Source organism: Erpetoichthys calabaricus, chromosome 4, assembly GCF_900747795.2.
Source record: "Erpetoichthys calabaricus chromosome 4, fErpCal1.3, whole genome shotgun sequence".
In the NCBI taxonomy this organism is placed as follows: Eukaryota; Metazoa; Chordata; class Cladistia; order Polypteriformes; family Polypteridae; genus Erpetoichthys; species Erpetoichthys calabaricus.
Window position 1 is genome coordinate 175,077,686 of NC_041397.2, and position 24,793 is coordinate 175,102,478.

At 39.1% G+C, this 24,793-nt stretch overlaps 1 protein-coding gene across 1 annotated transcript in view; it reads right to left on the bottom strand.

Moving 5' to 3' along the window:
• nalcn (sodium leak channel, non-selective) overlaps positions 1–24,793 on the bottom strand; it is an 898,297-nt gene that overhangs the window by 710,609 nt on the left and 162,895 nt on the right. Inside the window, exon 8 of the mRNA XM_051926631.1 lies at positions 7,477–7,628. Within this exon, the coding sequence (XP_051782591.1) occupies positions 7,477–7,628 (152 nt within the window). The remainder of the gene's footprint in view (positions 1–7,476; positions 7,629–24,793) is intronic.

The window sequence follows — 24,793 nt, forward strand, 5'->3', positions numbered from 1 at the left end:
CCAGATAGAAAACTGTTTGCAGCAAGATAGTACAAAAACATAAAACATTGTTACGCAGGTACAAAATAAGAAGCAAAGTCACAACTGACAACTAGTGCTATCGTAAGTACACATAATAAAGTAATTATAATCTTCAATAGGAACACAAGGTAAAAGTAAAACCTGCCTAAATCTAACAAAAAATATTACAATATATTACTTCACATAAGAAACAACATATACATAGAATAAGTTAACCAGTAGTATGAGACAGTAGTACCTAGTAAACCTTCAAATCTTGACTTTATTTTAAAAGAGTTAGGTAAATCTATATTTTTGAGCTAGGTTGAACTGAATGCCCAGTTCGCATCAAAACCTTTTTAAAGATCTTAATGATGAATTTAACTGTACTCTATACATATGACAATAGTCAGCCTATAAACCTATTATGGAGTACAGTGTGTAATGTAAATAGAATGCAAATACATTCTATGAGTTTATATTATATTTGCATAAGTGTAGCAAAGCATGCAGATCTTCAATTATGAATGTTCACACAAAGCAAGAGCACTGTATTTAAACAACCATTTTATTTTAAATAGCTCCTTTCACAGAGCACACCAGCACAAGGCAACAGGAAAAAGGAGTGCCTAGAGGAAACCCAGGTGAAAAAACAAAGGGGACATGTTAAACATCATGCGCCAGAACAGAAATTAATATGTTTATTTTTACTTCCAGTGTAGTTAGAAACAGGCTCAATGATTCCAGTGTTACTGTTTCAGTATAGTGCCACAGCAGAAATCAGATGGGAAAAATGTACAATGATTTTAGTCATTCAGTTAGTCGTACAAGTACAAAAACATGTAAAATTGTGCTTCTGCCTATGAACTGAACATTCAGGCACATCTTCAGTTAACAAACAAATAACCTAAATTCTTTCATTTATATACAGTATATAAAATTGTAAGGGATGTCAGTCAGGCACACAAAATCTCATGTAAACCTAGACTTTGAAGGTTGATCTTGCACTGAATTAACAGCTTATGTAGTGCAGGGGTGGACAGATTGTAAATGAAGATGACAGTTTTCTGGGCTACCAGCTTTGCAAAACTGGTATACCAGGTACGCCTTCTGGTAGCCCAGCTTTATATATGGGATATGCAATTTTTACAGCAATGTTTTTCTGTACATTTTTATTGTACATGAGCTCATAGCACTTTACCACAACATAAACACAATTGCCATCTTGAATATTTTAGGAAATAGATTATTTTTAAAGAAATGTATGTCATGTTGGTACACAAAACTTTTGATCAAAAATGAACTGATATTAATTAATAGTGTACTCTCAAATTTTTTTTTCAGGTCTAATTTAGAACCAACAAATTAGTTTCTCTGTCAAAACCATTATCAGTTTGACCGTCAGGATGATTCTGAGGTGCAATACGTCCTTTATAGTGTCTTCAGCCGCATTAAAATTGGTCATGCTTGGTCCACTAAGAGGATCTACATGTTAGTTAAGGCGAGGTATGACCTGAAAAAGCATCTTCACATTCTGCAGTGTTTGGACTAATAGTAAGGAGCATATTCACAAGCTCCAGTATACCTGTTAAGAGCCTAGAGTACATATCAGTTAATGATGAGCATCTTCTTTTTTTATGAGATTCCTTTCTGTCACTGCATAAGGCATCATCTGTTTATAGTGGTGTATAGACCTCTGAATTCCAAAGGTTAATGTCCATTTCCTAAGGCTAAACACTTGACAAATTCTGACAAAATCTTTGTTGGAACATTCAAGCCATCACTTTGCAGAATATCCTCCATATTTAGCCCGCTAAAAATGTTCTTCCAATATTTAAAAAGTTATTTTCTATTTATTTTTATCATAATGTAATCACCCAGTAATTATGATTACTTTCACTTGTAACTGGCATTGAAGCAAAAATGGAACACTCCTCATTGTCCTGTTCTTTTCTTTTAAATGATGAGCAGATACAATTTACTTACAGCATGCCTGCCCTCATTGCCCCAGTGGCTTTACAGCTGACACTATTGTTTGTCTTGCTAGCTATAGACTCGCTATATTTGTCCCTAGTGTGTGTATGTCTGTGTGCATACACCAAAGATCCAAAATATCTTTGTGAGTTTGTAGTTTGGTTGTCCAAAATTAAAAACTGTTTGTCCTGGGCATCGAGACTACCTATATGGCAATCCCTGGCAGTGACACATGTAAAACTACCAATGAACTGGGCATTTGGCCCATGCAGACCCAAAATTTAGCTTTGAGTTCATCTCATGGCCATCAAAGATGCTCATGACATACCTGAAACAGAAACTACGAGGATTTTGCATTTCTGGCATGCACACTGATCAGATACGCGTGCACTCATACAACACCATGAAACACATTGCACCAGCCGCTTTGGGAAATGTATGGCGGTGCACCACAAGTTCAAGATGAACTACACCCACAACCGCTGCTGACAGTGAAAGATATTTCATATATCATTGCCATACGCATGGACTACCAGACACAGAATGCAGGCACAAAAAAACACTCCTCTCACTAACATATTGCAAGTCATACACATTGACACTGCCGCACATGCTAAATCGAAATCACAGCCTGAACTTACAAAGGAGGTGCAAGGATATTTGGTTTACATCACATTCACGATCAATCAACAGCTCCATATGTTTTACATCAACAGCTCCATATATTTTACTTCCGTGAGGTGCATACATGATCAAAGGATGAAAAAATCAAATACCACATACAGACATGTGACACCTTCAATAACTTATTACACACAAACTTTTCAGATGATGTTCTTAAGCAAAAACTTTCATAGCCTGAAAATACACACATCACTCATCATTTCCTTACAGAAGTATAGGATTTCATTAACACAGACAACCCTTTTGCCCAAGCTTTTACAAACACAAGGCACATTCATTAAACAGAAACAACAGATGTCATACAGCTTAAAGAACTTATGAATGTCATCCTTATTGCATGTTCAAGTCTCCAAGTGGGACAACTCCTTGATCAAAAGGGGGAAGTCCTCCACTCAGTTGACTGTTGCACAGTCCTGCCACTCAAAGCTCATGGAAGACTAACCCTGCCCTCAGCCCCCACAATCCTTGATCATATTCTGCACTTCTGTATAGCCAGTTTACGCACTACATGTACATACTGTACATCTTTAGGTGAACCACTTATCCAAACACTTTCATGGTCTGAAAACATAGACACTCCTCCTCCTTTGCTTTGAAATGTACAAAACTTCATTAAAGCTACCCATCCCTCATGTTGAACAAAACCAAAAACTCCCAGCACAGACAAACATCACTCACTTTCGACAGTTTATGATGTTATATTTGACATAATCTATTTGGCCTACTGTATTGCAGTTGCTCAAGCATGCACTTCATTTCATTGTGTACACCACACGACACGGGACAAGAAATCGGAAATGCACAGACTTCTGTTTTTGAAAAGCCAACACTGTCATCCACCTACACATCTGCATTATCTTTTCAATGTGATTTAAGCACGAGCTTTAATCGCTTTTAGAACTATAAAAATAAAGATGGCATTAAAAATAATAATATATAGAATGAAAAAATGCTGGAAATCAAGTTCTGGAGCTAAAGCACAATGGAACAGAATAAGCCCTGATTTTACCTACAGCTCATGGTGATGCTGTTTTTTAGAATGTGCTACAAAGACATGAATGGAAGACGGGGCTTTTCAGTAATAAAAGTAATTATTAACTTTTATTTTTTGGTTTAGACATTTATTTAAACCCACTGTATAATAATTCAGAAATAATGTTATGCTTAGATGCCAGGAGTTTTTCAGTTTTTTTGCTTTGAATGAGAACTTCAAATTGCCTTTATAACATTACCAAATAATGCTATTGGTGATGTCCTGTAGTACAGAGTTCTACAGAAATGTTTTCCACACCATTTACGCCCTTCCAGGACCCCCATACTGTAGCTGCTTCCTCGGTCCATGCACTCATCCCTTTAGAAATCGAAGGCAAGTTACAGAAGAATACAATAGATAGATAGATAGATCTTTACTGTATTGTCATTGTCACTTTTACAAAGGAACAACGAAACTGAAGGTGCAGTCGACTCAGGAGAGCCAGGAGAGAAAATAGTAACAAACCGAATGGTAATAAAAGTACTTTACAAAATATACAAATTGCACTGGTTGACTTAAGGTCTATATTACACATTGGGAAAATGATACGGAGCAGTTTTATTCTGAGTTCAGGGCCATTATTGTTTTTAAAGGCGGTTTGTCCTGGTTTTCATTGCTCTGTATCTCTTGCCCGATGCCAAAAGCTGGAAGAAGCAATGACCGGGATGTGATGAATCCTGTGAAATGTCTATTGCGGCATCGGGAGGTGTAGATTTGTTCCAGAGTGGGGAGGGTACAACCAATTATTCTCTCCACTGTCCTGACGACCCTGTGGAGTGCTTTCCTTTCTGAGGAAGTGCAGCTGCCGTACCACACACACACAGTCTGTACGTAAGCACACTCTCAAAGGAACAGTAAAAAAGGCAAGGAGCAGATTTTTGGGGAGATGGTTCTTTCTGAGGATTCTCAGAAAATACAGTCTCTGTTGTGCCTTCTTCAGTAGGTTAAGTCATCCTCCAGCTCAATGCCCAGAAACCTGAACACCAGGACCGTCTCCACACAGGCCCCGCCAATGATGAGTGGCTGGATGTCAGTTTTGTTTTTTCTAAAGTCAATAACAAGCTCCTTCATTTTTGTGGTCCAAGATGAGTCCAACCACCGTCGTGTCATCCGCAAACTTTATGATCTTGTTGCTATGGTGAGTCATATGTGTAGAGGAGCGGGCTGAGCACACAACCCTGCGGTGTCCTGGTGTTGAGGCTGAGAGCAGTGGATGTGTGGGGATCCTGCCTGAACCTCTGGGAGCAACCAGACAGGAAGTCCAGTATCCAACTGCAGGTGAGTGATGGAAGTCCCAGATCTGCCAGTTTGGACACCAGTCGTTGTGGGAGGATGGTGTTAAATGCCAAGCTGAAGTCCACAAAGAGCAGTCTGGCATAACTCCCCTGCTGCTCCAGGTGGGTCAGGGCAGCATGAAGGGCTGTGGCCACAGCGTCCTCCGTGGATCTCTTTGCTTTGTAAGCAAATTGAAATGGTTCCAGGTCTGCTGGCAGGCAGGTGATTATATGACTCCACACTAGTTTCTCAAAGCACTTCATGATGACAGATGTGAGTGCCAATGGGCGGAAATCATTCAGACTGTTTGTGATGGATTTTGTTTTGGCAGCGGAACAATGATGGAGAACTTGAGGCAGGATGGGACAGTGGCCTGGGACAGGGACTGGTTGAAAATCCTAGTGAAGATTCCGGCCAGTTGATCTGCACAGTCTTTCAGCACCTGTCCAGCCACACCGTCAGGTCCTGCAGCCTTCCTCAGGTTCACCTTCCTCATCACCCGCCTCACCTCACACTCTTCCACCGTGAGTATGTTGCTGTTGTGAACAGGTGGCAGTGATGAAGCTGCTGTTGGTGTCACCTCAAAGCAGGCAAAGAAGATGTTCAGCTCCTCTGCCAGAGAAGCGTCTCCCTCAGCGGCCGAGGAGTTGCTAGATTTGTAGCCGGTGATGTGCTTGACACCCTACCACATCTGCCTGGTGTTGTTGCTCCTCAATCCTCCTTCTGTATGCTGCCTCAGCTCTTTTATACAAGACCGATGCCATTAAAACACACAGCACTTAGGGCTTTTGGTTTCATGGTTTATCACATTCTTGCATTGCTTCATCTTTGTGCTTTTCATGCTTTTTTCTTTATTTCTATAGCACATTTCTTTCATTTTGGACTGCCTCAGACTTTTTTCCATTCTTTTCTAGGACTGAACAAATACATTCGAAGTATCAACAGCTTGTTGTCCTTACCATCCCTTGGAGCCACAATTGATAATCCCCTAGGACAATGGTTCTCAACTTTTTCTATGCCCCACACCCCCGCACCTCCTACAAAAGAAATATGACATTTGAAGATGAAAAAATGTCCAATTTCTAATTTTTGAACCATAAATTGAACCACATTTCCACCACAGTACTGTGGATGAACAAATTGAACTAAAGAAAATAAGCTTTTAATTCGGTGCATAACATTTAAATATAATCTGATTTAAATTTATCCATCCATCCATCCAATTTCCAACCCGCTGAATCCGAACACAGGGTCACGGGGGTCTGCTGGAGCCAATCCCAGCCAACACAGGGCACAAGGCAGGAACCAATCCTGGGCAGGGTGCCAACCCACCGCAGGACACACACAAACACACCCACACACCAAGCACACACTAGGGCCAATTTAGAATCGCCAATCCACCTAACCTGCATGTCTTTGGACTGTGGGGGGAAACCGGAGCGCCCGGAGGAAACCCACGCAGACACGGGGAGAACATGCAAACTCCACGCAGGGAGGACCCGGGAAGTGAACCCGGGTCCCCAGGTCTCCCAACTGCGAGGCAGCAGCGCTACCCACTGCGCCACCGTGCCACCCCTGATTTAAATTTAAATTTAGAAATATCAATAATCTTGCAAATGTGTTCTCCTGTAAAGCTTAGACACTCGATTGTCAATCTGGAAGCATCAAGTGCCGTGGAGAAATAACACACAATCAATGATCAAGGGCTTTGACGGATTGGAGACCCCCATGACACGATGAGTGCCACTGTGCCACTAATCAATGAAACACAGTAGACAAACTTTGTCTGTTAATAACACCTGCACTCAGTTCAAAAATAGATGTGCCGCATAGTTAAAATTGTTGAGCTACTGCTAGGACCGCCAACATGGGAGATGGGCTGAGTGCAGAAGTTGCATCCAATTCAGTCCCCCTTGTCTCTCTGGCAAAAATGTCAATCAAACCTTGAAATCAGTGATGTTTCCCAATCAGGGCTTGCACAGAAATCAATACTAGACCTCACCTTTCTCTATGGTTCATTACAAGGTCCAAATTCCATTCTTTTAAAAAAAGTCATTCACCTTCATGAACGCTCCACACACAGAAAGGAACCCACAAAAATGTGCAGTTCTGTGGCTCATTCACAGGTGACACTCACTAATAAATGACTTACAAATGGCATTACGCTGTAAGACGCTGATTGCATCATAATAAAGTTGGACAACACACCTCACTCAATTTTGACAAATTGCAATGCATCCTTTATATTTGTCGCACCCTCTGAAATGCAGTCTTGCAACCACTCTAGGTGTGGGCACCCCACGTTGGGAACCCCTGCTCTAGGACATGGTTCCTACATGTCTAAAATTCATATTTAAGTTTATCAATATACTGATGAACTTTATCGCTTTCGAATCCCTTTTATTTGAAGATCGGAGATCTGTGTGTTTCACTAGTATAGAAGAGATTTCATTATTAATACAGTAAAATAAAGCAAAATAAATAAATTATTATAAACTAAGACAGCATACCTATTTCATTGAAGCCACTGTATCCAAGCTCTTGTCTACTAAGGCCAAGATCTTCGAGGTCCATGCACTTAAATCCCATGGGACACTGGTATCCTTCCCCATCAGGTGAGCAATGTGTGTCAGGAATTGCTAGATTATTCCAAGAAACATTCCTGAGGAAGATACATTAAAGTTTGTTAAGTGAATTAAACAATAAATGAATCCAGAGGATGAACTGAAATGTACTAAAATCATTTAAACTGCCTTTTTTTATAACAGTTTCATCGCAAAACAATTATCCTTATATATACATGTCAAGAACTCAGTTTAACCATTACAAGATTTATATGTGGCTGGACAGCCTCTCCAAACTGTATTGTGAACAAAGAAGAATAACACCGGGAAGGACGCCAGTCAATCGGCAGACTCAGTTACTTATACTGGAGCCAGTTTAGTCACCAGTCAATCTAACATTTATGTCTTTAAGGTGTGGAAAGAAACCAGAAGGCAAGGTTACAATCCACATGGACGCAGAGTGTACAGATTCCAGTCTAAAAGTGATCATTGTGAAAATCAAGACCATGAGGCATCATCGGTATCTCCTGTGCTGCTGTGCCTTCTGAAGATTATGTAAATATTAAAAAAAAAGAATGCATTTTGTGAAACCACAGACTTTCTAATTTTAACAACTAAAGAAATTAGTATGACAGCTATGACCTGCAAGGGGCGCTGTCATATCTGGTCCATAGCGCAGGGCACTTTATAAATAAATAATCAGGTCCCGGGTAGAGTTCAGGCTCATAATCGGTTAATTAATAAGTTAATAAGTTAATAAGTGGTTAATTGGGGTGCTTGGCCAAACGTGCCACATACACGTTGTGCCTTGGGTGGAACGGCTTGTCACACCTACCCCAATTACAGAGGACAGTTAAAAAGGAGCCTGCATGGATAAGAAGGGAGATGAAAAAGGAACAAAAAAGAAACGAAAAAAGGCATGGAGGTCAAAGAACAGAGAAAAGGGCAGGAGTGAAAGAGAGAGAGATGGTGCAAAACAGGAGGAGGCAGGCAGATGGCAATGGAGCCCCAGGGAAGGAGTGTGTTGCTGGCACACAAGAAGGGGCTGAAGGTTGCTCCTGCTGAGCAACCATGGAGCAGGAGAAACCACAATACTCCAGAGGACTCCCCTGCAACACCTGGGATGGCAGCAAGAGTCAAGGGGAATGGAGGCTTGGTGGCACCCCATGGATCGCCAGGGGATTGGTGGTGGGGACACAGGCAGGATCAGAAAGTTGTCTGCACACCTGTTGGCTGACATCTCTCTGTGCTACGAGATTCGAATAGAATAAACTGGAGAGGTGTCGGTTTTAAAGGAGGCAACAGGGCTAGTGAATGTTAAGAGACAGTGTCCTGAATGGAATTTTAACTTCATTGTTTGACTTTGTTTTAAATACAAGCACTTTGTCTCTTTTGCACCTACACCTTGCCCAGATGTATGTGTCAACATCTGCCCTGCTGATCTCTGTAACGTTATCAACAATTGCAGGTTCAAGAGGCTCCCGGAAGGAACTGGTAGCGTGGAGCCAACCTACACCATCAAATGTGGTGGCAGTGGTGGGATGAGCTGAGGCAGTGAGGAACGAAGACCAGAAGAAGGAAACAGCAAGTAGGTTAGGTGCCAGACTCTTTTTAAAGAACCCACAGACTCAAGCCAGAGGAGGATATTTTAGAAATTTGAACTTTTCAAGGGACTATTTATTGATGGATTGTTTTATTATTTAAAGTTTGTGTTCTTTTAATGTCCTGTTTTTATGAAGGGAACAAGGGTTTTATTTTATGAAAGGGTTGTTTTTAGTGCTTTTATTAATTTGTAGTGTGAGTAGGGCCATACTATGAACCTGGGCCACCAGTTGCAGGAGGCTGAGAGAAGGATGGAGCCTTCCCATGCATCTGGGGTCTTGTGGAGGGAGGTGTGCCATAGGTGGTCCGTAGTTCAGGGCACTTTTTAAAGACAGCATCCTCATTTTAAGGATATTTATTTATTTGATTTTTAACCTCCACTGTCATCATTTTATAGATTATTTATTAGGTGTAAAGAGCACTGCATTCTTTAGAAACTTTGATTTGTGTTTGTTTGTCTTTGTTTTAAATACTAGCACTTTGTTTCTTTTGCACCTACCCCTTGTCTGGATGTATGTGTCTTCATCTGTGCGGTTAATCTTGGTAACTTATCAACAGTGGCGGGTTTCAAGAAGCTCCCGGAAGGAACCAGTAGCATGGAGCCAGCCTGCCCAGTCAAAGGCGCTCAATAAGCAAACCCCAAACACAAACATGAGCCAAGGATGACAAAATGTACAGAAGTAAAAGGAATTTATAATTATGAAAGTAAAGTAATATACAGAATAATAATTAAAATAACAAAAACTATGCCCCACAGGGATTAATTCTATGAGATTCAAGACAGACTAGTTATGGGGTGCCTATTAAACTTATGCACTAGAGTTTTTCATCTTCTACTTAGAGTAATTCTCTGCCTCCTCTTCCTCCCATCAGAGGAGTATCTGTGGATTCCCTTCCACCTGACTTCACACTCATTTAACTGGTCGCCACAAGGGACTTTTAGAGCCCAACTAGGAACTACTTCTGGAGCAGGAATGACATTGGGAGCTAATTGTATCATCATTTCAGAAATCACCTTGTAGCCAATGGAGTCCTTTTCCTACCCTTCAGAAAAAGCATTAATCCTACTCTCAGTAAGCCAGCTCTTAAAGTGAGGTGCAGGGTTACACATATTGTCAAGCTTGGGTCACAGATTTGCACAGAAACACAGGAGGTTGTAGAGACAGGAACTTTATTCAAACACTGCAAACAAACATTTGTCTCTTTTTTCAAAAGTTTAAACGTGCTCTATGACAAGACAGAGATGACAGTTCCGTCTCACAATTAAAAGAATGCAAACATATCTTCCTCTTCAAAGGAGTGTATGTCAGGAGCAGGGCATGTCAGAGAGAGAGATAGAAAAGCAATCAATACAAAATCAATAGGTGCTATTCGAGCTTTTAAGTATACGAAGTACGGCGCGGGAAGCATTATCGCGAGACAGAGCAGCCGCAAGTAAGGGAGCAATATGAAGGTAGTCTTTCAGCATCCGTATCCTCTAGGGGTGCGATCAGCCCCCCTGCATCACGATATATTGTCTAGGGTCTTCCTTCACCCACATACTAGCATGGGAGACCCCTACAATAATTTTGAACATTCACTGCCACTCAGTGCTCATAATTAGTGTCCAACATATAACCATTTCTGGGCTCTATTCACAATATTGGGGACTAATTTTCCATTTTGCTGATGACCTATTGGTAATGGCAACTTACCAAAAGGACGTCTGATGGCCCAGCTGCTATGCTGCACCAAGGCAGTATCCATGCAGTAACAGTTCTTGCTGGCCCTTCTTCAAATAGTATAATATGGTAACACTGACGCAATGATGTTAAACAGTTAAAGAGCAGATTTAATGAAGTGAAAGATTTAATTTTCTGTGTCTGTAAGAAATTTTTGCTACAAGCAATGTAGTTTAGTTTTTTACATGAGCCAATACCTAGAAGATCAATACTTAGAAGATCTAACAGCAGGCTTCCATTTCTAGCTAGAATCATTTGGAAACACTTTAAAAAAACAAAATAATAAAGGCTGCAGGTGTTTCAATTAAAACCCTTGCAATTTTTTTTTTACTGGTGATGCATAATGCAATGTTGCTTAGTGTCAGAGATGTTACGAATGTGCTGAAAGTCTTTTTGACATTCCGTATACTATGGCAAGAGAAGAAAGAGCCTTTTCAAAACCAATAATTAACGTAAACTGACTTGGAAGCACGATGGCATAGGAAAGACTGGCAGGTCTTGTCATATTAAGGTTTAAATGAGCATGCCTGTTTGATGTGAAAGTCAATATTGAGAACTTTGTGAAAATAAAAAGGTAGAATATATTGTGCTGCATGCCTCTCTCTTCCTGATTATTTTTGCTTGCAATTGACTGTACGTATCTAAATCAATGATAAACCAACCATATTTTTTATTTTTGCCTCAGTGTTTATGCTTTAGATTCAGATTCTGTGATCATTAAAATAAACCAAATCTATCTACATAATTGCCATGTTAATTGTATTTTTATTGCCCAAATCAGTCCATTCTGAGAGAAATTGTTTACTCATTACCCTTCATCCCAATCTCTAACATTGGTACCCTATACAAAGATAAGTAAGAAGTAAACAAATACAGTAATCCTACTAGTTTATATTACATTTATCTTGTATTTCTTTCCTATTCTAAAAATGCTAAAATAGGTAAAAATACTGTCTTTTTTATGCTTGTCAGGAGTTTTAAAAGAATTTTAAAAGTAACAATGCAGTAAACATTTTTTTCCAGCGGTTTCAAAGCTAAGGTAATTTTGACAGCTATAGAATTGTCTTGTACATCTTCTTCATTACTGCCCTGTGGCACATTTTGCCTTCCTAATGTACTTCGGGGCTATTCTATAAATATGTATGAGGTCACCCAAAATATTTATTTCTCAGTTGCGACATTTCCAGGTCATCTTAAATTCTTGGAAACTTCTATAAGCTATAAAGCGACATAATTCCACAGTAGCATCCTGACTGCCTGAATACCTACAGTACAGTCCCATATGAACCCTTTTAGGGCCTTGTGCCCTCCCTAATGCCTCAAACTCTCACTTAAAGGAGAGTTAGGCGAATGAAACAGAGCTATGTGAACTTAGGTGAATCATCTAGGGATCATTATATATTTCCTTTCAGGCTGCATCATCCGCTCATATACAGTATGTTGGGATCCTCTGCTGACACACCAGAAATACTGCCCCCTAGTGGCATCCATAAAATGGTAACTTATGTGGCTATTGGAAGTGCTTTTGTCTTGCCAGAATCTTATGCAGCCCTGGGCCTACCTTGTAGCATTTCTTGTTGCATTCTACTATGGATCTGATCTAGAACTCTTGCCGTCTTTCATTTCTTATTCAGTTAATATTAAGATGGATCATGAGTAAAACTGTGTACATCTTATAGAAAACATGAAATATAAAGGTCCAACAATTCCACCCTTGAAAAGAATTTCTACAATTTTCTTGATCCAACAGCGATTTCTATTAGGAGTAAGTCATTTGGCACTGGATGGGTGAAGCCTAGAGCATGGTGAGGTTTAATGACAAAATCACAAAGTCAATTGTATCTTTGTTGTAAAAGCTAGATTTTCAGTTCAAGGTTGGTAGTTCTGAATGGAACAAGTTCAAAGATGGTCTACTATAGACTTATAGGATAACATTTTAAGATCAGATGGATATAGAGTGCGGATTAATGTTCTGGAGCTGGATAATCACAGTAGTAGTTGAAGCCTTCTAATGTAGTTGGTATTAATAGAGAAAACAGCAGCCCACACACAATTCATTATGAAAGATTAGTTTTCAGAAAAATAATAAGAATTATATCAAAATTGTGAATACACTACTTGTAAAAAGAATGTGGTTTCATTTAATATGTTGTTTTTAACAGCATATCATGAAATCCAACAATATGCATTTGTAAGATACGGCCTGTGACTGTAGTGTTTTTGTGAGCTGGGATTCCTGCTGTTCTGCTACTTTTATATTCCTTGAAAACTATTTGTTAATTTTCTTAATGAAAATAACCAGCATTTACCGTACATGTCTGCCAAGTCTGTGCTGGGATAATGGGGTTAACATGACTTAGTGAAACTGTGTATTTGTGGGTTACAGAGAACATGTGAAAGAGGCTTTTAGTGCTCATCCAAACCATAGCTTGCAGATGGCTGCTGGCCACATTTCAGATGGAATACATTGGAGGAAACAAAGAAAACATGTCTTTCTCTACAATTATGTACAGATAAAATCAATGTCAGAAATACTTCGTTAATTCTGAAATCCTAGCTTTAGCTTTACATTCAACTAAAATAATATTACATTATGGATTTGTTTGGATTTTATATAGAAATTTCTGTGCACATTGCTATCGCACTGTTGTGTTGGACTACCCATACATGGTACATTTTGATGCTGGATTTAATGTATCAACCACTTGAAGAATTCATAGGGTCTTTGCCCTTAACAAATACCAAAGAGGGCACAGCTCTTTTATTTTGCTTCACCTAGTATCTTTTCCATCCATACAATTGAATACAGAGCCATGAGCTTACATGATTTATTCTTAATTATCATAACACTGAGTGAAATAAAAAAAAAAAGATTTATCAGGGCACTGCACTATACTTCCAGGACATGGAGATTTTTCTAGAGAAACTGAATGCTTGCATCTGAGTTTCCAAAAAGAGTAAGCAGTAATTTTGCCTCAGCATGTCAGGTTTCCTCAAGAATGACAGTTACATATCTACACACACCAGCCACTTTATTAGGTACACCTTGCTAGTACCGGGTTGGTCCCCCAAAACTACCAAAATTCTTCGTGGCATAGATTCAACAAGGTGCTGGAAACGTTCCTCTGGGATTGTGGTCCATATTGACATGATAGCATCATGCAATTGATGCATATTTGTTGGCTACACATCCATGATGTGAATCTTCGTTCCACTACATCCCAAAGGTGCTCTATTGGATTGTGATCTGGTGACTGGAGGCCATTTGAGGACAGTGAGCTCATTGTCATGTTCAAAAAATCAGTTTGAGATGATTTAAAGTTTGTGACATGGTGCATTATCCTGCTGGAAGTAGCCATCAGAATATGGGAACACTGCAGTCATAAAGGGATGGACATGGTCAGCAACAATACTCAGGTAGGCTGTGGCATTTAAGCGATGTTCAGTTGGTACCAAGGGGCCCAAAGTGTGCAAAGAAAACATCCCCCAGCAGCCTGACCTATTATACAAGGCAGGATGGTTCCATGCTTTCATGTTGTTGATGCAAAATTCTGCCCCTACCATCCGAATGTTGCAGCAGAAATGAAGACTCATCAGACCAGGCAGTGTTTTTCCAATCTTCTATTGTCCAATTTTGGTGAGCCTGTGCGAATTATAGCCTCAGCTTAGATGACAGGAGTGGCGCCCAGTGCAGTCTCCTCTTGCTGTAGCCCATCTGCCTTAAGGTTCAACGTGCATTCAGAGATGCATACCTCAGTTGTATCGAGTGGTTATTTTAGTTACTGTTGCCTTTCTATCGGATCAAACCAGTCTTACCATTCTCCTCTGACTGCTGGCATCAACAAGGCATTTCCACCAAGAGAATTGGTGCTCACTGGATATTTTCCCTTTTTCAGGCCATACTCTATAAACCTTAGAGATGGTTGTGCATGAAAATCCCAGTAAATCAGCAGTTTTTGAAAATACTCAGAGCAGTCCGTCTGGCACCAATGACCATGCCACATTAAAAAGTCACTGAAATTATCTTTTTTCCCCATTCTGGTGCTTGTTTTGATATCCAGCAGGTCATCTTGACAATGTCTACATGCCTAAATGCACTGAATTGTTGCCATGTGATTGGCTGATTAGATATTTGTGTTAACACGCAGTTGAACCGGTGTAAAGATATTACTAACCTTGGTTATCTCAGTAATCTCTCATGATTTGCACAACACACATCCCCTTATGTAATATAAATTTTATTTGTGTTCTTAATTAGTTCAAGATGCTGTCAAGATGCGGATAGTGATGAGTCCACTGTGACTTCACTTGAAAGCTGTAATTTCTAGTTTTACACCTCCCACTGTAAATTCTAATCTAAAATTTTTACTTCCTTTATATATTAAATTAAATTTAATATGACACATATTTTCCAAGACAAGTCAGTTCTGCACCTCATCTTACCATGTAGCTATTTACATTTGTCTTTCAGAACTGCCAGGCAAGTCTTATCTATATCACTTGTTTGATGAGAACAATGATAACACTATCCATCCCAGGTCTGGCCAGAAGTAAATCAAAACATTCAGGGAGTTCTCCCAACTGTGTATCAAGAAGGTAGAACACTGTGTGAGACTCTCTGACCCTGGAGCAAACCTGTGTATCAGCTCCTTTAATAATCAAGTTCCTTACTACAGTATTACTATTTCCACCTTTCTGAGATCTCGCTTAGAGATAACTTATTGCAGCTCTTCATACCTGCCAACTTCATCAGAGTTATCAGAGTCTCCACTGAACTCCACAAGGTACTAAAAAATGGTTAGACACAACTCTGGGGTTAATACCCTTGGACAACGTGCACCTCTTATATTGTTCAGCTGTGACCCACCACAGGCTAGCTACCTCCTCATCAAGCTAGGCAACCCTCTGCTCTGGTTTAGGTGGCCCCTCTTGAAGATATCAAAAAGTCCAACATCATACAAGTCAGGCATTTTATTGACCTCATTTTCAGTTTCACTTAACACTTTTTAAATTAAGAATTTAAAAATAAGTTTAAATCATCTGCACGTAGCATTTGCTGACCTCCTCCAAGCACCTGTTTAGCACTACTAATAATACTATTAGACACCCTGCCTTTTGTTACTATGCTACTCACATTTTTATGACAGACTCTGACCTATAGTAATAACTTTTAAACACTTCTAGTTCTTCAGTTATTTTTCTACCTTTTCCTGCACGTAACACTTAGCTTCCACTTTTTTCCCTATGTCACTTTGCTCTCTCTTTTACTTTCTAGCAGAAGCTCCACCACCCACACTGTATTTGATTAAATGTCCTTTCTTTTGTTAAAATGTGCCATTTCTCTTTGCATCTTTCCTTGCACAAAAGCTTGCCATTTTGAGAATGCTGTAACTGATTTGTGTACTATAATTTTTACCTGTTTTTTCTTCTTTCTATAGATTCACAAAAAAAAAGATGACATCAGTAGGCAGCGCACACTTTGTAGGTCAGCAAAGTCAGTAGTCTCACTTCTGAACGTGTAGTTTGATATGTTTTACTCTTTTCTTTGGTAACTGTTTCAATTTTTTGTGCTCTGTGGTATGTCATTATGTAATTACGAGTTAGCTAAAGTAGGTTACCCATGTTAAAGGCTAGAGACAAACATTTTCTTGTAAGCTCTGAACAGTACTGTTCATAACACTCATATAGTATTTTTAATGTTATGACGTGTGAGTCACTGTCTTGCACCCCAAAACACAAGGCTGAGTCTCAGTACTTTAGCAAAACCAGCTTTATTCAGCTTGAAACAGGAACAGCACGGTCATTTATTGTACCGATATCTACCACTCTGTTATACACAGACACAGCAGTCAGGCAGGGGCGGGGCCAGGTTAGTGGCCAAGTAATCCTGTTCCCTGCATTTATAATGTTCCTTGCTTCACCTATCGACGACAGGAGCTTACTGCGCGACCGCGATTGTCTTGTAGTTGCTTCCGTGGCACTCCCCTGCAGCTCTATGAGCCTGTGGTTGCCCCGACAACAGACAAGGAATCTTCCACAGACACGGCAATCATGCTTCCGAATGCATTTCGGCATGTCATCCCATTACGGGGGATTCCCAAAGAGTTCAGCAACCTCACAATGTCTTTAGAGAAAAGCCAATTTCATTACACACATAATATGTCCGTATGACCAAACTTAGATAGAATTGAAACAAGCTAAATAAACATTAAACTGAACTTTATTTAAACAAGAAATATTCTCTTCTGTTTGATACCAATTTTTCTCTATTTTTGTGTGAACTGTTTTGCTTTGAATTTGACTAAACCTTTTAAAATAAAGATATTTGAATTGTGAAATTATTTTGCCTCAGCTGTCCTCTGAAGCAAGCTGAAAGCTGCAAAACTGATAATTTTGAACAAACACAGCTACAAATTCCTTGATTTAGTATATTCTGCAAGAATGTGCTTCTCACTACAAAATACACAGGCATTATAAATGCACAGACAGCTTTAACAATCTTTTAGTCCAACGTGTCTTGAATCGCCTTTTCAGCAGCATCGGTAATACCTGTAGCAAAGGTGCTTCCTCTTGGGCCACTCTTCAGAGTAAACTTTCCCTTGCTGATCTTTTCTTTTTTCTCTGTGTATGTGCAACTTTCTGGAGCAGCTTCATGAATAACATAAAAGGCATTTTAGGCATGTAGATGCCTAGATTAGAAACTTATTTAGTTACTTAGATTACGGTATAGTCTTTTACCCACTGTATGTTTCTTTGCTGTATCTGTAAAACTGAGTACTAAATAAGCCAGTTAGGATATAGTCTTATTGCTAGCATGGACTGTTACATAAGTTTGCAAACAGGATATTGGCATACAGTTTTCTGACCATTCTACATATAATACAACTGTATGGCCAAATTTAGAGAGAAATGAAACAAGATAAATAACCTTTAAACTGAACTTTCTTTAAAATAATTTTCCTTTCTTTGTAATATCAATTTTTCTCTTTATTTATGTGAATTGTTTTTCTTTGAATTTTAGTAAAACTTTTAAAACAAAGATATCTGGATTATGGAATTATCTGAAAATGTGTCGTACTATTGCCTGAATTGTCCTATGAAGCAAGGTAAAAAACTGGAAGGTGGAAACTTCTTGCCAGCTGAGCACCCATTAAGACTATTCTGAAGGATAATTACTTGCATCCTTGCGACCACATCTTGCTATTTGATCAAAACAGAGCTTTAGCTTCAGGTCATAAAAAATGAGCTTCATTTATCCTTGTACCAGAGAATTCTACAGAGAATCTTCCTTTAATGATGGCAAATCGTCCAGCTCCTGAGTATAAAAGTATACCAAGTATACCAGTCAATATGTGCGAGCATGGAGAATTCAGTTCATCAAACATAATCATCTAGTGTAAGATTATCCAAAATATATCTGAGACAGTACCTAAATTGTGAACAATGAGATCACGTACCTGCTTGATATGTTTTGACAATGCCCTATACTGAGATTACATTGGAAAAATAAATCCAGTTTCTCAAACAGTTTTAGACGTAGTTAGCCCAAATGATTTAACAACATCAGTCAGGGTAACACCAGATACTACAAAATCTATTCAGGAAAAATCATTTGTGATAATTAACACTACATTTCCATGCATCCATTATCCAACCAGCTATATCCTAACTACAGGGTCACGGGGGTCTGTTGGAGCCAATCCCAGCCAACACAGGGTGCAAGGCAGGAAACAAACCCCGGGCAGGGCGCCAGCCCACCGCAGACACTACATTTCTTGCTTTACATATTATTTTACTTAGTTGAAAGAATACTAAGTCACCCTTCATAATTCAACAAGAAAAGGATACCTTATGTTACTTAAGAATATGTTAGAATATGTGATGCCTCTAGATCTTTAAGGGATTTCATTGTACTTGATATAAGAATTTCAGATAGTGAATGGAATTTGTGATATACATATATTGTAATATGGTGCCCATACAAATATTGTATATTGCACACATCTGTCTCATCTAAAACCATCTCAAATATATCTGGAACAAGACTGAAGACAAGAATGATGTCTTCAAGCACTAGGCCATATGTTTTGGAAATGCTCTACACTCACACTATCTCAAATATCTGCACGTTTCTCAGATAGCTTTAGATCTAAAATTACTCCCAAACCTGAACAATTTAATTGTGATATTTGGAAAACTGTAACTCACCTCCAGCTACTCAGTATGACACAGATGTCTTATATTATCTTAAACTGGAAAAATTAAACTCTTTGTGAAGAACCATTCAAGTTTTCTTCAGAATTTCTCAAAAATGTATTATTGTTATTTGAAAATAAGGCCACCAATAGGCCTGTACTGATTATTAGATAATCGCATGATTACAATTATTTTATGATAATGCAGTCATTTCACATAATCTTTTGAATTCATGACTTTTTCATTCGTATGTCACAAGCCACTTTACAGTCCCTTTGCATCTGTAGTGTTACTGCAACTTCCAGGCCTGTAGAGTAAGAGATAGAGAGTGTGCTCACCCAGAGGTCAACAACTGGAGGAAAAGAATGGTGTCCAGACAGGAGAAAAAAACTCTGCACATTTGAAACCACACTTCTCAAAGTTTAAACGTCAACCTACTACACCTGCAGATTTTGGAAAATGATCATGTGTTTCAAAATAATGAATTCCAGCCATGCACCTTGACTTTTGTACCCATGAGCCATTCGTTTTACCAGGTAGATGGAACTTAGAAACATCATCAAACTGGTGGCTCATCCATATTAAACAAATCCTATGAAATCACTAAATATTAAATTAAATAAATATTAAATATTAGATTATTAAATATTAAATTACAAAAATTATTAAATATAAAATATTACATTAAATCAAAGCATATTAAACATATGATACACAGTACACTCAGTAGTACCGTAGCTAGCATTTTCTGTTTTCACTTGCCATTGGGGTGTTACTGACATTTTCACTCCTGACATCAGACTCCGGAAAATTTTTGAAATGCTTTGTTTGTTGCCTGGTGGGCTGAATGTGCAGCATCCCTGGCTACGGGATTTCAAGGTGGGAATGACCTTCAGGTGGATGACAAGAAATGTACACAGGAGCCAAAGTACAGCGCACACTGGAAGTCAACAGCACTACGGATTCGCATACAGGAGAGAAGATTGCAATGAGTTGGCCAGAGGCTGGAATGCCCATGACGGAGAACAGGCAGCAATATTATTTATTTTTTAATGTTATGAAGTGTGTTGTTAAAAAACAGCCTTCATCAGGTGGATGTGCATTGTTATAGTATTACCAGACTTGTACTAGTTATAGTGGCAAAAACATTAAAGTGACAATTAAATTGTTAATCACAAGTATATCTATAACAATTAATTGTCAATTTTCATGATCATGACAAGCCAGGTATCAGCTAAACATCTTCACTTGTCTTAAAATATACCAGGAACAACTTTAAGATTGGACTGTTTTGTCATTTAGTTTTCTCACTTCAGTTGGGGAGGGAATTGACTGTTCAGTTTGATTGCATTTCTTTCCAAACACAATCTTTGCAATTCTATATTGATTGTATTTCTGACTGAATTGTGTGCTGCTTATTATTTGCAACCTTTTTTCCATTTAAATAAAATGAAAATGTATAAAAAAAATATATATAGGTACAATATTAACTATTATAGATACAAGTAAAATCTATGGATGTTCAGTCACCTAAAGATGAAATGAACAATCACTAGCTAAGATTAATTCATTATTCTTTCATTAGTTTGATATTAAATTCTAAGCCAAGTGTAAAGACAGTAAACACTACTTCATCCGTTAATGGATATAATGTTTTCATCAAATGAATTTAAACATCTGATTAGACATTACTCACTAAGAATCGTGTATTTTTTCCATCTGCATTAAGTTTAATTTGGATATGTCTGACAGATGCTAAGGATATATATTATAGACATAAACTATAGGCAAAGTATTCCATTTTTTTATTCTAGATACTAATTGTCACATCTGCATTTTTAAAAAAGCATCCAGTATTGCCAAGAACAGACCTTTCACCCTTCAGGTTTGACACAGATATTCTATATCTCCTCAATGATCTTTCCAGGGTATTGTGTCCTACCAAGTACATAGTTTTTAAAATAAAGAACCAATATTATAAACACTTAGGTAAACTATTTTATTTTATTTTTTTTTTATAATCCTTGGAAGCCCAATGTAAACGTAGCTCATTCTTTCCAACAATATGCAGGACCACTTCCAAATAGCAAATAGGCATTTTGGTCATCAAGAAAAAAATAACTAATTGATGAAAAAGAAAATCTTTCTATATTTTAAATTATTATTATTAGAAATAGTGGGAGCAGTAGCTAATCACTGAATTCAACAGCACCTAAATAGCATCATGTCTAAAATTTACCCACGCCATAAACTACTACTTATCTCAAATTAAAATGACAAATTCTGAACTAAATGTGACCAGAGAATAGGGTCTGTGTCTATAATTTTCTTTCTGACTGTGGAACAAGTTTATTTATAGCTTAAAATCATGCAGACTCCGACAGATTGAGGACAAAAATTGCAAAAAAAAGTTAGCTATTCTAATCAGCCTTAGAATAAAACATTAATTATTATGATTAAAAGTAATACTTTTTAATATCCAATTTTAAAGTTCTGGGTGGCATTGTCATAGCTTGTATTTTTAGAGTTTAGAATTGTCTCTAATCTGTGTTTTCTGTTATGTATTTATTCAGTCATCAGGCCGTTGTTAACACATTAAAAAGATAAAAATCTGGCCTTTAAGATCTTTTTCTATCCTCGGTAATTAGCTTTTTAAAAATACTAAATTGTATGCAGTTTTAGGACTTTTTTCTTACTTAATTAGGTCCAGTTAAAATGTTGGAGTGCATTTGAGATTACGTAATCTTTCTATACTTGTGCGACATTTGCAATATGACACCCATAAGTACATTCACATTTGGTGAAACATTTACATTATTTTTTGTTCATTTCACCATTTGGAAACTGTATGTTATTTGTGTGATACTGTTTTGCACTAATGAAAAGCAGTAGTGGCATTTTTACTGAGAGATGCCTGTAATAACAAAATGTGTTGATCAAGCTGCTTTGAAGTCTTTCTAATACTGAGAGCGTACATTAAAAAGAAGTACTATCCATGCTAAAAAGTATTATTACTTTTTGTTAGCTTATCTGGCATTGCAGTGTCAATTGCCTGTTATGTCAATATTAATATCAACATTTGTTAAGCATAATATAATCATATAACCATGGTAATATGAATATCACTAATGTGCCTGAAATCGACATTCTATACATGGCTAAACAATGACGTTTTGTACTGAAGAAGATATATTATCAAGATAAAGTACAGATGCTGCCAAAAAATAAATATATGTAATTAAATATGTGATATTTCAACAAAGTCGGTTAACAATCGGCATTTGAAATGGAAAAAATTAAGAAAATATTATTTTAACACTCCAAGTGTATAAAGTTAACTAGTCAGCGGTGAATGTCCTGAAAGCATTGTCATACTAAAAGCTTTGTAAAAAGCTCATAGTAAAGCATCTATTGTGGATCAGATATTTAGGAAGCCACTAGAATTTATCATCTGGTACCCAGTGGCTTCCTGTCTAGTCCTGGGAGACCCTTGAGGCTGCAGGTTTTCATTCCAATCAGTTTCACAATTGACGAATCATTTTACCTCTTATTGATCTCATTGTTTATTTAGCAAGTCTTTCCTCTCTTACTGTCATGATTTGGTATGATTTAGCTTCATCAAAGGCCACCAGTGTTTTTTTATTTTTTAGGTCTGCTTCCAGCGTTGCTAGAGACATGGTCTCTGATGTCAGGATCCATGTATAATCGATGCCATGAGATAAAATGACAACTATAGGAGCAAATCCTTATCCAATCTGCAGATAACAAATTCTCTGATATATTCAAAGTATATCTTTGTTCTCTTACGTGTACTTTTGGTTTTGACTATTTGTTCTCTCTATCACAATTATTGTTTCTTGTACTGGGCTTCAGTTTCATTTCACTTTACATATTTTTTTTGTTTTGTTTTTTACGCACAACTCCCGGTTTTTGCTTAAAAGTTTATCTGCCAGTTTGCTGACTGAACACACCAGGACTGTTACCATATGGCCAGAGGAGGCCTTCCAACAGTTGCAGGACTGCTTCCAGAGAACCGATTGGGAGGTTTTCTATCACCAAGACTTGGAGAACCACACTACGGCAGTCCTGGATTACATCAGGTTCTGCACGGACAACGTCACCAGGGACAGACGCATAAGGATTTATCCTAACAGGAAGCCCTGGATAACGAGGGCTGCTGAAAGCTAGGAATACTGCTTTCAGGTCTGGGGATGGGGCTCTTTACAGTGTAGCCAGAGCGAACCTGAAGAGAGGCATCCGAGAGGCCAAGGCAGCATACAGAAGGAGGATAGAAGACCATCTGAGGAGTAACAACACCAGGCAGGTGTGGCAGGGTGTCCAGCACATCACCGGCTACAAATCCAGCAACTCCTTGGCCGCTGAGGGAGACGCTTCTCTGGCAGAGGAGCTGAACATCTTCTTTGCCCGCTTTGAGGCGACACCAACAGCAGCTCCATCACAACAGCCTGTTCACAACAGCAATATACTCACAGTGGAAGAGTGTGAGGTAAGGCGGGTGATGAGGAAGGTGAACCCGAGGAAGGCTGCAGGACCCGATGGTGTGGCTGGACGGGTGCTGAAAGACTGTGCAGATCAACTGGCCGGAATCTTCACCAGGATTTTCAACCAGTCCCTGTCCCAGGCCACTGTCCCATCCTGCCTCAAGTCCTCAATCATTGTTCCGCTGCCGAAAAAATCCAACACGAACAGTCTGTATGATTTCTGCCCAGTGGCACTCACATCTGTCATCATGAAGTGCTTTGAGAAACTGGTGCGTCTGCCTGCCTGCCAGCAGACCTGGACCCATTTCAATTTGCTTACAAAGCAAAGAGATCCACGGAGGATGCTGTGGCCACAGCCCTTCATGCTGCCCTGACCCACCTGGAGCAGCAGGGGAGTTACGCCAGACTGCTCTTTGTAGACTTCAGCTCGGCGTTTAACACCATCCTCCCACAACGACTGGTGTCCAAACTGGCAGATCTGGGACTTCCATCACTCACCTGCAGTTGAATACTGGACTTCCTGTCTGGTCGCTCCCAGAGGGTCAGGCTGGGTCTCCACACATCCACTGCTCTCAGCATCAACACCGGGACGCCGCAGGGTTGTGTGCTCAGCCCACTCCTCTACACCCTCTACACATATGACTGTTTCCCCACTCACCATAGCAACAAGATTATAAAGTTTGCGGATGACACGACGGTGGTCGGACTCATCTCGGGCAAGGAGGGTGAGCTGGCATACAGGGACGAGGTGGAGCGACTGTCAGAGTGGTGCACAGTCAATAAGCTGCTCCTCAACACCAAAAAAACAAAGGAGCTTGTTATTGACTTTAGGAAAAACAAAACTGACATCCAGCCACTCATCATTGGTGGGGCCTGTGTGGAGAGGGTCCCGGTGTTCAGGTTTCTGGGTATGGAGCTGGAGGATGACGTGACCTGGAGCGCCAACACCAAGGAGCTGCTAAAGAAGGCGCAGCAGAGACTGTATTTTCTGAGAATTCTCAGAAAGAACCATCTCCCAAAAAATCTGCTCCTTGCTTTTTATCACTGTTCTATCGAGAGTGTGCTCATGTACGGACTGTGTGTGTGGTACGGCAGCTGCACTTCCTCAGAAAAGAAAGCGCTCCACAGGGTCGTCAGGACAGCGGAGAGAACAATTGGTTGTACCCTCCCCACTCTGGAATAAATCTACAAAAAAAGCAATTGACATTTCACAGGATTCATCACATCCCGGTCATTTCCTCT